General features: G+C 38.7%; 1 protein-coding gene across 4 annotated transcripts; it reads right to left on the bottom strand.

Moving 5' to 3' along the window:
* Positions 1-2,048: 2,048 nt before the first annotated feature.
* csf2rb (colony stimulating factor 2 receptor subunit beta) lies at positions 2,049-12,073 on the bottom strand. 4 transcript variants are annotated; one of them, XM_032538034.1, is made up of 17 exons: positions 11,990-12,055; positions 11,301-11,458; positions 10,398-10,480; positions 10,119-10,226; positions 9,345-9,462; positions 9,018-9,199; positions 8,725-8,879; positions 8,095-8,239; positions 7,689-7,821; positions 7,443-7,597; positions 6,416-6,549; positions 6,132-6,306; positions 5,230-5,326; positions 4,854-4,920; positions 4,646-4,725; positions 4,289-4,451; positions 2,049-3,403 (listed from the first exon to the last, which is right to left on the bottom strand). In XM_032538034.1, the coding sequence occupies exons 4-17, from the start codon at positions 10,222-10,224 to the stop codon at positions 3,005-3,007; spliced, it is 2,109 nt and encodes a 702-aa protein (XP_032393925.1). In that variant the 5' UTR covers positions 10,225-10,226; positions 10,398-10,480; positions 11,301-11,458; positions 11,990-12,055; the 3' UTR covers positions 2,049-3,004. The 4 variants fall into 4 exon arrangements, with proteins under 4 accessions (XP_032393925.1, XP_032393924.1, XP_032393926.1 ...); XM_032538033.1 differs by lacking the exon at positions 11,301-11,458 and having other exon boundaries at positions 11,990-12,064; XM_032538037.1 differs by lacking the exons at positions 2,049-3,403; positions 11,301-11,458 and adding an exon at positions 3,581-3,719 and having other exon boundaries at positions 4,233-4,451; positions 11,990-12,065.
* Between the last annotated feature and the right edge of the window lie 2,454 nt (positions 12,074-14,527).

Raw genomic sequence — 14,527 nt, forward strand, 5'->3', positions numbered from 1 at the left:
GTGTGTGTGTGTGTGTGTGTGAAGTCAGCCATTGAAACATGTGGTGGGGGCCTCTGGGAATGTGCATCCATGCAGAACAGGAGCAGCTTCAACGTTACTTAACTGAAACCCTATTGAAGTTCTATTCTTCTTTTCTCTTATCTTGTTTATCGACGGGCATTTTTTTTAAAATGTCAAACCGTACATTTTAAACATCGATGTGAAAGCAATGCTGTGCTTGTTATAGATCTTCTCCATCATCGAGAGTGATTTAGTCACAGTAAATAGTGAAAAGGTCATGAAGCATAACTCCTTTAAACTTCCATGCTGTGAATGGTGGTAGTTTTTAATGAGTTGGTGTTACAGAGCATGTGGTTTTATATGATTACTCATCTGTGGTATCAAAAGGATGCTTTGGTTAATGAGGAACTATATTTCAGATGTTTAGAGGAGAAAAAAATCCACTGTAAAATGTATGTAAAAAAACAATGACTATACTACACTATACTGCACTGACCAACAAACGAAGACATAACTGTCTTCATAACTGTGTTTTGGTACAACCCGGATTCCCTGATGTACAGTAGCAAGGAAACCGGAGGCCTTTGAACAGGAGGTTACACAAGCATCCGTGTGGCGCCACACACACACACACATACTACACCTTCCAGCGCTTTTATTTTCCTGTTTTTATGTACTACAAACAACAGTCACATGCTGTACACAGATGGCCACACAACTACCTCTGTCATCAAGCACACGAACACTTACTCTTTCCATCAACATACACCTTTGTCCTTTTCTTTAATCATTTATGAATCTGTCACTCACTCACTCACTCACTCACAGCATCCTCGCCTCCCAGGGAACAATAGCCGACAGACGGAGACCGGGAGGAATGTGACTGTTTTTTGGGGCCGAGCATCTTAAAAAAAGCCAGGAATGCTGGGAAAACACATCAAGTCACCTTACCCTGTCTTTCCACTGTTAAGGTCTCGGCCAAATACAGGAGTGTGTTAGCGCCACAGGGGCATCATGACTCAGTCGGTGTGTGTCAGGCTGCTCCTCAGCCTCATCAGACAGGAAGTTGTACCTAGCGATGTGCTGAAAACACAGGAAGTCGATATCAACATGCCTGGAATTCCAGCATTGTGCTCTTTCTACAGAGACAAGAAAGACTCGTGCATCGCTAATGCACAATATGTTCATGATATAAATGTGTTACAGTAATACCGCATTGCAACCTGCAAACATGCATGTACACCACACACTCCCACTGTCACAAGCCTGAATACTCTGCACAGCCCTGTCAGGCTAGACAGATGTGCAGCTAAACAGCAATACATTAGATTAGGTACAGTGGGAATGTTTACGTGTGTGTGTGTGTGTGTGTGCATGTGAGCTATGCACAGTTCTAGATTTGCAGTGATAACCACCTTCTGATCTGGAAGTCAGCTGCCAAATTACTACACCCAACCTGAAAATGTTACACCGGTTAACTAATTAAGACACACGGGTCGTATGTTGTATGTTTTCATGTATAATATACAACGAGTCAGGAATACATCTACACACCAATTCATGTGTTTTCAATTTTGCATATTTAAATGTCGAAATATGTAGATTCAAGTCAGTATTATTTGGTCTTCGTGGGAATTTTCCCTTAAGAGTTAGGAGAGATGTTTGTGTATATTATTCTGCATGTCAGTTGCTACAGGCTTTAATATATCATGTTTTGTTTTAAATAATAAATTAAAAAAAATGGACAGTCTCAATAAAAACAGAACATTAGAAACTTCATGAAGGTAGAATGTATTGTATGGTATCAGACTGCCTTAGCCTTCGCTAGGTGTAGCTAATAAACTGCCAACCGAGTGAATGGTGCACAGTTTGCCAGCCAGCCTTAAAACTTTAAAATGTTTGTGGGGATGAGTATGTAAACCATTAAAAAAAAAAAAAAAAAAAAAAAAAAAAAAAAAAAAAAAAAAAACATACTGAAGACACATATTTCACAAGTTTCAATTTTACAAATACAAAAGTGCAGCAAATTTTGCAAACCCTTTCAAACTTTATTTATTCTACAACTGCAAGAAGGTAAAAGGTAGCTTCAACAATACAGTATTTTCACTAGTTTATTTCATTGTAAATGTCTCTGTAGTACCTAAGGAAAAACTTCCAAACAATCATAGTGCCAAACATAGGAGTATCAGCACGTACTACTACATCTACAGCATGTAGATAGCATACTGTATATACTTTACATACATTCAGCAACACATTGACAACAAGGTCCTAACTCACACCTTTATGCAAACATGCATACATGAGCACAGCGAACATGCCAGTCAACACAAACTACACATTTTTCCCATGAGTGCAGTCTGCATAGTTCTACCTTTTATCTCTTTTGTGAGAGAGACAGAGCCTTAAGGAAGTAATACAAACTATATTTCAACACACCTCTTGAGAATCTGTGCTTAGAGATGTACATTATGTGTGTTAACGCCTTACATGCTTGAAAATATATACATGGAAGTAAATAATTACTTTTCTGAGAATCTCTCTAGCCATGGAATACAACAATCAAGCAGGGCTGTTGATTTTTATAATATAATATTTCAAGGTGCTCTTGTTATTTCATTCTGCCCTGGAATGTGTGAGGAAGTTTCCAAAAAGACAGAATCATTTTGTTTGCCATACTGAAGTCCATCTCTTCGATTTCCTGTCCTTGCATTGCTCTCACAGGCTCAGCTCACTACTGCCCCCCATTGGTCAGACATCCAATCCGATGTTGGTCTGATAAAGACACTCAACCAAGCAAATTGGGTCCTTTCACATGTGTAAAAACCTATTTACTATTGCACATGATTGCATATTTTCCACATGGAAGCAGCAGCAGGAAGTAGCTTAACATAAAGTGGAAAGTGTATTAAAAAACAGAAATGACTGATTGCTTAATTGTTATAGCTGCTGAGAAAGCCTCGTAAGGTGCTACTGGATGTGCTCTTCCCTCGCATGCTGCAGGTCACTGTGACGCGCTCATGAAAGCTGCGGGGAGGTGGCAGTACCCAGAGGGCTGTGCGATGCTCCCTTGAGGCCAGGGAGTGAAAGGTCCTGAGATGTACGCTGGAGGTGGGTGGCTGCTGGCGGGCTCGCTGAGGCCCGGCGGGCCGTCTTTCTTATCGTGACACTGTTGGTCTCGCTCAGCGCTGTCGTGCCTGTGTGTGTTTGTGTTGCCGTCGCTGTGAGATATGAGATCCTGTGTGGACCTGGAGACACTGCGGCTGGGCAGACACACATAACCTTCCCCATAAAGGCTGAAATTCACCGGGGAAGGAGACGCTGAGTCATCCGATGGCGATTCTTGTTCTTTCTTCTTGTCTTCACATCTGACATCCGCGGACTTGCAGCTCGGGCCCGATGACTGTCAATAAGGAACAATGGTGTTCAGTGGGACACTGCATTGCTGCAAACTAATGAATTCTATTTCTTTGACAATCTTAGCTTGCTGATTGTCATTTGCTAATCTATAAACTGATATACAGTAGATTTAGGATTCTTCCCCCCCCCCACAAATGCATACCATTTATCCCATGATACTTTTTATTTATTTCTTTAGACCAGTATGTGCTCTTCTGAATTGTTTTTGTTCTCACCATGTTTCCCTAGCACTCAAGTCAAAATGTAGCATTTTATTTGACATCATGTCAATTAAAGAAATAGTTCATCATTTTCGCTTTCTTGCCAACAGTTAGATGACAGGATTGATACCACAGCCAGCAGCTGGTTAGCTTAGGTCAGCTTAGCATAAAGACTGGAAATAGTTAAAAGTTAACAGCCCCTCTAAACATCACTAATTAGGGTTGTCGTAAGGTCATTTCAAAGGTCATAATCAAAAGTTCATTTTGATCGATTTAGAAACAAAATCGTGACACCCCTATCTTGTCCTGGAACATAGAGTTTGTACGTCTGCACCTGTTGTGCTTCATATATATATATATATATATATATATATATATATATATATATAAAAAAGTGTTTTGTTACACTTTTTATAGTGAGAGTAAGGTCTTCTTAGCTGGGTAATATATAAGTTATCTACCTGCTACCTCACAGATAAAAGCTCAATACCCACACACTTAGAATAAATAAGTATTCTGTTTTTTCACAAAATATCAAACTATCCCTTTTTTTAAAAGATAATTTCCGGGCTTTTTTTTGGCAGAATTTCTTTTTTTCTTTTCCATTTACACAGAGTGCTTGAGAAATCTTGATACCTGACAATTGAAACTGGTTGGGAGTAACTGACCTGACAGAAGATGTATGGCCCGCTGAAGCTCATGGAGGACGTGTCAGAGGCTCTAACCTTCTCAGCGAGGCAGAGCAGGCTATCGCACTTCCAGCAGCCCTCGTCCTGCTCCAGACAATTAGTTTCAGTGTCCTTGGTTGGCCACAGCCAAGCATCCGAAGTGCTGCAGCAGAGAGACAGCGAGAGAGACAGTGAGAGAGAGAGAGAGAGACCAGAGAATTGCTGGTAATTCATGCTTTCATGTCTTTCCTGAATGATTACATTTGTATTCCACACATTTTCCCTCTTTTCTTCCATGATAGAACAATTTGTTGTTATCATCATCTGTCTGGTAATGTTAAGTGTGAAACGCATTACCATGTTGACACTTTGTCCAAATGCAGAACTCTGCAGATGGTCGTGCTCTCATTCTGCATGGGGGTCCCTTTGGTGCCAGACTGGATCACAAAAACGTACATCAGGGCTTACACATTCAAAACTACAATCACACACATGTGCAGGATGCTTTGTTGACACACTAGAAATGGAAATAATTCAATCAAATTCTGGAAATATTCATTCTCACCTTGACTTCAGACATAATTTTGCTTTTGCCAGGAGACGGAACTGAGTCTACCCACAGAACTGCCCTCCTGTTTATTCAAAATATTAAAAAAGAGAGTTTTGTTAAAGATGTAATGTCCTGTAATTCTGTGATTTATGTTTTACAAAGCAATATATTTCTATAATGGCAACATCTGTATGTAACGGGGCGAAGTAATGTGGTATTAGTATTTAAATTTTATATTTAATTGTTTTCAGATTTACTTGGATTGCATTTTAAATTGGCTTTTCTTATGTGTATGTGCTCTAACCCACTTATCTGACAGCTGTAGTTACACTTTGTTTAACAGGAAGTGTTAAGGAGGAAGCACAAATGCAGTGTTACATGAATGAAGTACCTTTGACAAGCTGGAATGGTGCGGTAGAGTGTGAGGAAGACTGTGGCCACAAACATACCGATGATGAAATAGATCAGGGTTGTTACGGACCAGGTGGCTGTCAGGGGACAGAAAACAGAATTAATGATGATAATGATGATGATCATTCTTGATATGTATTGCAATGATTGTCTTTGGCCCATGTGCTTTACATGGGAATGACCCAGACACCCCAGAAAAAAAAACAAAAAAAACACAATTAAACGGATAGAAAGTAATTCCCATAAGAATAGGCGGCATATTTTTCTGTATCATAGGAATAAAGTTTAAGGATAAAGAAGGGGTTATTAATTGAGATTTATTTATGTGTAAACAACCTCTTGTACGAACTACTCTCAAAAGCATGTGTAGTTCAGTTTGTAGGGGTGACGTTGTGGAATGGACGATGAAAATCAAACCGAGCCATAATATTACTCAGATTCAAGAAAACACTCCAGGAAGTGGACCTGGATATATTAAAAGAAAATGTACACACAGTGTAAAGACATATGTTGTTGTATTATTGTAAGTCAATGTATGACTTACACTTTTTGTATGCTGTATATGCCAATTTTCATTTCCTGTAATAATATAATATTGTAAAGTAGGGGCAGGACTTAATACGCATTATGCCTGTGCCTGCACCTTCTCGAACGTATCCTTTTTTTGTTCTGTGACGGAATCGGATTGATTGGTATGTTATGTATATGATGATGATGCATATGGTGTTTTATCTTTGTTTTGTTCGATTTTTTTTGTTTTCTGTCTCTTAAAGCGCATTGATTGTTTGAGATAAAAAAACAAAACTAAACTAAACTATGTAGGTTTGGCACTATGTGGAATGTGACATCATATGTTTGTGTGCATGCTGCTACTGTATATACCCTCATGTGAGGTCCACTCCACAGGATCGGTCCATTTAGAGGGAATTCCCTTATAGTGGGTAGGGACGATCAGCGACCTGACCCTGACCTGGTAGCGCTGGGACGGGACAAGAGAGGAATCCAGGATGCTTAGGGACATGGACCCCTCCGAAATGTTCAGCAGGACAGTAGATCCCTGGATAAGAAATGCATATAGAATCCATTAAATGGGTTTTAGTATAAAGGGATTGTAATGTAGGCGTGTAGCTGGACAGGAGGAAAACACTATAACAATAAAAGCTCACCTGATCCTGTGTCCTGTAATAGCAGACCTGATAATACAGTCTGATTTCTGAAGCTCTGTTTGGATTAGTCCATTCCACCAGCCAGTTGCTGTCTTTCTTCCTCACCTTTACCTGGTGCGGGGGCTTGGGACAAACTGTGCAACAAGAGAGTTTTTAACATAAATGAGTCATGATGGAAAGATTTGATTTTTTTTGGGTTTGTTTTCAAAAAGGTTTTCCTATTTCTGCAACAACATCATTTCCACAATAAAATCCTGTCCTATTTAGGATATGAGTCTATCTAGCAACTCTGTGGTTCCAAAAATGTCTCGAAATCGAATCTCTAATTACATAGAAAAGAATGTTTCCAAATGTTAGTTACAAGAAAATGTTTTTGATACAATTATGAAAGTCATTATACTTTAAATGGTCTTCCATTGAAACGCAACAACTTAAAGATTGTATAAAATAAAACATGTAACACTTCTTATTCCAATAAAACAACCTGGCATTTTAAATACTTAAAATTGCTGAGAGAATCCAGCAAGTGTATAAATGTAAAAATTGTCAGACACTAGTGTATTCAGTTTGAGCGTACTATAGACCAGCATGGGGTATAATGTATGGGTATAATACTGGGTACAGGTGCATATTTTAACACAACACATGGATGTGGATGTGGATTGTTTCAGTGTGGGGAGGCTCATTTGGAACAATTTACCAGATGACACTTTGAATCTACAAGAGTTTTTAAAAACAGGCATGAAATCTTTTTCTTTCTTTTTTTAGTAAATGGAAAGAGTCTTCATCTATTTTTTGGGTGAATATTTCGACAAGTGTGTTTTAGTTGTTTTATGACAACTAAACTTAACCAAACCCATGTTATCTGATCGTATCTTTTTGCCTGGTAATAATCAGAAGGGGATGCAGTAGTGTCCTTCAAACGCTAGGTGGGGACATGGGACACACATTCACATCACAGATCATCACACCGACACTCCCAATGTCTCCTACAATCATGTGCCCTCTGTCTCTCGTGTCCACTCACTGTGTTGGTCGGCATTAAAACTCTTGGCATTGCGTGCTGGTAGGAGCTCCAGCAGCAGATGTGAATGCTCTGCGGCAGTCAGCGAGCAGCTGTACCTCATCACCGCCCTGCTGAGGTCAGGGCTGACTTTTGGGTTCCCACAGCATATCTTAGACCTGAAGGCAGGCATTATAAGGAGAAGTTTGAAAGAGATTATACCTGGATGTTTTTTTTCTCAGTCTCATCCAGGTAGTATTGTGGACTTACGGTGCAGTCTGGTTGGGTCGACATGCCAGCTGATAGATTACGAAGAGATCCACCTCTGTGCTCACCTCCCAGCTACACATAACCACCTCCTCTTCCTCTAGCACACAGTGCAAACTGGGAAACTTCCCAGTGTCTAGAGCCAGAGAGACAAAGAGCTAATAAAAACAGCTGCACAATTTCACTTTTCCCATGAAAATTGATAGAGGGAGAAGATTAGAAATGAGGAGCATGGACTGTATTAGAAGAAAATTCCCATGTGGGGTAATGTGATACATGAAACATCTGAGCCAAATTTTACTTAGAAATGTCAGCGTTGAAGGTAATTTGTACACATAAAGACACATAGTTACAATTTTGTCAATGGATTGCATTTCCTTTTTTAACAATGCTGAATACTTTGACTTGCCTTCTTCAGTGTGCCAGGTCACCACGGGACTCCAATCGCTCCACTGACCCACACTGGCCCGGGCCCTCACCCTGGCTTCATATCTGCGACCCGGAAGCAACAATGGCTTCTCCAGTGTCATACTGGTGTTTCTGACGTCCTCTGACTGTGGACATTACAAAAAGACATGTGTGAGTTTCATTCAATGTTTAAAGTACAGTAGACTAGCTTCTTTTTTTCTAGCTTAAAGTCGACAATACCGTAAGTTTTAGCCAAACATGTTAGCATGCTAACATGCCATGCATGTAAACTGACATGGTGAACATGCTATATATTATACCTGCTAAACATCAATATGTTAGCTACCATTGTCATTGTGAGAGTGTTAGCACGCTGACGTTAGCATTTAGCTAAAGCTTTGTGTCGAACTACAGCTCCACGGAGCTGCTAGCTGTAGACCACTTAAATGTATGCTATTATACTCGTTTCTTCTTTCTTTGTTATCAATAATAAATATAAAGCAGAATATTGCAGACATACATAGGCATACAAGACTTATGCCATTCTAAAAAACGTTTTGAAACCCACTCTGTGAGTCAAAAGCTGTTGGCTGAGTAAAGTTAGCCATTATACAGTATGCTTGATGCTAACCGTCCAGGTGTCCTCTCTGTCTGTCTTAAAGCTGAGCTGATATGTGAGGTTTTTGTTAAGGGAGGAGGAGGAGGCATAGGGGCTGGACCAACCGAGCTGTCTGCCTCCATCACCTCCATCATATGTGGACAGATTCACTGGTGGCCGTGCTGTCACTGTACAACAAAAAAACAGAGGCAACAGTTCAAGTTATACAAATTATTAAAATTTAAGTATTAAATTGTACTTATTAGGAACAATTTATTTCCAGTATTATCTTCACAGTGAAAGTTATGGTTGACCGATAAACTCACAGTGCTGAGAAAGATCCAGAGGTTTGTGTGGGACAGACGAGCAGAGGCTGTGTGTCTTGTTCTTGAGGAAGAAGACAGTGTGTTTGATGCCAATGGAAAATGCACGGGTTTTATATCTACACTGGACAATCCTGTGCTCACTTGCATCTTGTACTTCAGCACCATGAGGCATACACTGCTCCCTGCAATGACAAGGACACACAGCCACGGGACAGAAATTTACATATTCTCTATAATCCTACATCATATTCTATGTCTCTTCTCTAAAACCAGCCACACCCTAACTCGTAGCGGAACATCCTTTGTTCCTCCTGCTCTTGTCCTTACCTGTTGTTTTCTGTCTTGAACCAGAGCTGCAGTCGAATGTTTCCGTGTTCCCTCCACTTGCAGTAGACATAGGACTCGTAATCATTATGGCACTGTAAGGAGTTCAGCAGTGGAGACACTGTAGGGAGAAGGATGTGATGTTTTCAGGTAATTGGACAATTACGTGGGATTTATACTGTAACCAGCGGCTGACAAATGTGAGACATTGTAAAACATTGTAAAAAAAGGAAAAAATACTCAACGACAAGTAAAAGTTCTGCAATCAAAATGTTACTCAAGTAAAAGTATAGAAGCATTTGTGTATTATATAATTAATGTGTGATGCACAAACTGATCTGCAATGAAAACAGGTTTAAAAATTGCTTCAACACACTTTTTCAATTTTAATAAGAAAAGACTTTTTTCACTGAACAATTGATCACATTTTAGAGCCTGATAACATGTTTGGAGAATCATTATTTACATATCTACAATTTAACTGTTGGATTTAACATCTATTGGATGATGGTAGTGTAGTAAAAAGTACTACATTTCCCTCTGAAATGTGGTGGAGTGGAAGTACTTAGTTACAATCAGCCACTGCTTGTAACCATCCCTTATAGTTGTATATCTTTATTGTTTTATATATAAAGAGAGAGAATCACAAAAACAGAACATACAGAATTAGCTGAGCAGTTATCAAATTGATAATCAGAAATATTCAAGCTGAGACATTTTCAACAATTAATTCCTGAACAGTCCTGATTGTGCCAGGTGACTACTGTGGAGACTTACCGTTCTGTAAGCTGCTGCTCTCGTGGACGGTACAACAGTCTGGACCACAGGAGAGAGCCAGAGGAGGGAGCGTTGACCAAAGCACAACCCAGAAGAGAGGCATCATTCCTGGGGACAGGCAAGGTCAAATTGACTGTGTGTTTTCATATCCCAAAGTGCGAAGATAAGATAAGATGTCGGGCATATACAGATAAAATGAAAGAGAGAGAGAGAGAGAGAGAGTGTTCATTTACTAGAAGTAATGAAGCAATGACTCATGACCATACTACCAGTACTCACTTCCGCTTTAGGAGTCTGCTTGTTGTGGGATGTCACCACACATCCGCCTGCCTCTTATCTCTCTTTCTCACATGTGATAGGCCCTATTAGAAAAAATATGCCTTTTTTAATTTTTGGGGGACAGAGTGATCCTCAAACTGATCAGAGTCAGTTACAAAAGGCAGTTAACGGAGACTTGTAAATCTTGGCAGTGCTGATACAACGTAGCAGACACTACTACCGAATTTTGTGGACTACTACACATTAGAATTAAATGTTTTGTTATAGACTAATAGTCTATTTGAAATAAAAAAAATTTAATAGTATGATACAAATTATGTTTCCATTTAGTTGTTAGTGTCCAATTTATTCATATTTTAGATTATTATTTTATTTTTTATTTTTCATTAACATTTGATTATCGGTACCCAAAAGCACCTGTAAGTGGCCCATTTATTTAAAGTAACAGTGTGGTTTCAAAATGTAGATCCATCCTACACCCTAAAATAAAAAAATCCATTTAAAATTATTTATTGGGTTCTAATAATCATAAAATTTAGTTTATTCTAGGATCCCCATTCGCTGTGCCCCCAAGCACAGCTCCTCCTCCAGGGAAGATAACACACTTATAACAAACAACAACATTTCTACAATTCTGAATGGTTATTGATTATAACTATAAACTGAATACAAAAACTATTTGAAGAAATGTTGAATACCCATTAAGTGACATGTTTAGTTTCCTTAGAATATCTTCAAATAAAGCAAGAAATATGTAATTTAAAGAAAGGGGAAATAACAGGAAAAGACAACACAGTTAAGAAAATGGAGAAAAGTGAAAGAGGGATGTGATCATTTCAGCCATGTGATAAAACATAGAGGGGGGATTTGTAAAAGGCACTCAGGCATAACAGACTCCCTCACTTCTGCCTTTCTAGCTGCTGTTTACAGTAGCAGCTTTGGGGGAAAGCCCCTCCAGGAGAATGTGGAAATCCAACGCTGACTTTGAAACCAAAAAATGTGGTGCAGTAGGTCGCCCAGCAGCAGGTCTGACAGCGATGCCGACGCGAAAAATGATCAGCCTGTTGAAATCATAGGTAACCTGAGGTTAACCCCAATGCAAGCCAGTGGAAAACCTGCTGACGTAGGCAAACGACAATATGCAGAAACCATCTGGGTAGACATGATGAAATATGCTATAACAAAATTGTACGCTGACTTTGGTCTTTGAATTAACCCTTTTATGTGCAAAATAGCTACATTTCTTCCAGCGTCACTGTGTTACAAAATTTGTAGGAAAATTCACTGTAATTCAAGTCTTGTCTGACTCACAGGATGTCGACATGGTGTCACTCATCCACTCAACACATCTTTTCATCAGCTGTAAGGAAGAGCTTTGACTTCCTCGCCTAACCTTAACTTTTTTAGATTAATTATCGTGTCCCAAAACCATGATGGCAAATTAGAGCTGAATATTAATCCAATTTTATACAGTGATATTTACAGAATACAGAGACTTTCCAGCGGTGAAATGAAACAATAATTTAAAGTATAAATGTGAGCAATATAACAACATTTTCAAGACTTCATTTATGTCCAGTAAATGATCTTACTTCACATGATGAAGAATGGATATGTCCGTCTGTCACTGTTGCTGCCGTCTTACCAGCCGGCTCCTCTTGAACACTGAACTCGAGAACTCTGTGGGAGTTTCCTCTGTGAAGAGTTCAGTTTCCCCTTTCTGTCCACTGTGACACCTTGCAATTTGTACTTCTTTCTTGATCAGCTGCTGTAATGTGCTCTTGTAATTGATTGCAAAAACTTAAATTATTTTGGACATACAGCTGCTATAGTTAAAGATGGATGCAAGCCTACAAAGTGCCAACATGCATGTATATGATAAGAATACTGTGGCAATATTTAGCAGGAGAAAGAACTGCAATTCCAAAGACTTAAAGGTTTTTTTTTTCTCATACTGCCCCATGCTGCTGAAAAAGCCCAGTCTGCTTTGATTGGTCAGCGCTTCTGCGTTTTCGCATCTGTGCTCTTGGCGCATTTGAACCGGGCGTTGAGGTTTCAACCTATAAAATCCAAAAGTTCTGCACTAAAGCTTTAAAGTGACTATGTAACATTTTAATGTTTCTAAGGCTCTGTCATTTTTAATAAAATGGTCTTCAATGAGACTAACAGTGCAAAGAATGCTATTTATATATTGTTTTTAGTCAGGCATCTTGCTGGGTCAGATTTTTCCATAGACAGTAAAATTAATGGACACAGTAACAGAGACAGGTGAAGTCAATTAGAAGCACACAGTGATGGCTGAGCGTACTGAGCAGCCTCAAACTGAGCTTGACACCGTAGATGCGACGTGACTAGCCTGTCTTAAAGTTGTAAGTCTTCTGGACAAATCTACTACTGTGCAACAGAAAGTCGTGGGGTTATGACACAATTGTTAGCCTATTTTTACAAAAGCGCCTGCTACAGGGCTATAACGTGAGATATAAGGTAATGGAGCCTTTTATACATTGTTTTGTTTCTTTAGAAATAAACAATGGACAAATAGTCTTTCAACACTTCAGATGTAAAGTTATTCGCTGTCAAAGTGACGCCAAAATGAATGGCAGGTGATGGCTTGTTAACCGTAGAAACTCCACAGGAGGTATGCTTTCTGGATGCTCTCTTATCCCCTTGGATGTTTCCTGAATGCTGGGTCACAGATTTCTTTGTTACACCAAAAAAAGGCCTGTGTTAGCGTATGCCAGGTAAAAGGAAGCAGGAGGTTTCTTTATATAGGCCTAATTGTATTTTTATGTTATTTTAGAAGTTATCTGTTGTAGTTCACAGGATTGTAAATTATTTAAAACCCACCCCAAATGGGTCCTCACGTATGTAATATGTCTATTTCATTTATAAAATAACGCAATGTAGTTCCACGTGTAAACATGTGTAAGCACGTGTAAACGTGCCTTAAGCAGATGACTATAAATAGACATCCGGCCAAGACTGGCGTTGACTTAAGCTGAGAGAAGAAAGAAACTGTAAATAAAATTGGCTGAATCAAGAAACCTGCTAAATTTCAACAGTTTTACCTTACTCAGGCCAGTCACATGTTGTCTTACGTTGCTTTTACATTCCCTGTTTAAATGCAATAAATCAAAAGCAATTTTGTTTTCTGGTTACACAGAAGCTACATGGCTACATCTTTTGGTTTCATTAAACAGCCCACTGAAGATTTGCCAGCTAAATAGAAGTATCAGTGGTTAATCAACCACATGCTTTGAGATAACTTCACATTTCCTTTTCTTTTTTTTTCTTTTTTTTTTTTTTAGCTCTGCCACATCTGACCGAAACCTCTGTCTCTAAGATATCTTGCTGAGGATGTTTGTTTAAATTTTGAAACACTTCACTTCAACCAAAGCATGAGTTCTATTAAATTACAAATTTAGATTGATGGACAAGAGAGTGAAATAGTTCAGTAGACAGGATAAAATATCTATTAATGATCTGCATGATGGAGATAAAAGTCTGATCTATTGCATCTATATTATTTGATTATCAATGAATTACGCAAATTTGCAGGGGCGGAAAGTACATTTGAATGTACTCTGTAGAACTGTACTATGTCCAATAATGAGGTAGTACTTGATTATCTCTTTATTTTACGCTACTGTAAGTCTCTACTCCACTACAGTTCAGAGAGAAATATTGTACTTTTTACTTCACTACATTTATCTGGTTATTATTTTACAAACAAAACATATGATCAGCTTCTAAAATATGGTTTATTAATACAGAGCAAACTACAGACATAGGATATAATTGGTTAAAATCAGATCCACCTTAAGCCGCTACAACATTATTAGCTCTTTCGTGTGAAAGCATCAATAATAACATCATGTATAATAATATTTTGCTAATAGTGTGTGTGTTTTTACTAAAGTAAGGTTTTGATTACAGGACTTTTAGTGTACATTTACACTGTTCTATTGCTACTTTTACTGAATAATCTGAATTCCTAAACCCCTGCACACACACATGGAGAAACATTATGAACGACTTCTCAAAACAGATTGGGATTTGATATATTTAATATATATAATGATCAGGCATTTACCCCAGTTCATGGTAAGAGCTGAAGATACATGTAAACA

Source organism: Etheostoma spectabile, chromosome 15 (genome assembly GCF_008692095.1).
Source record: "Etheostoma spectabile isolate EspeVRDwgs_2016 chromosome 15, UIUC_Espe_1.0, whole genome shotgun sequence".
NCBI classification, from domain to species: domain Eukaryota; kingdom Metazoa; phylum Chordata; class Actinopteri; order Perciformes; family Percidae; genus Etheostoma; species Etheostoma spectabile.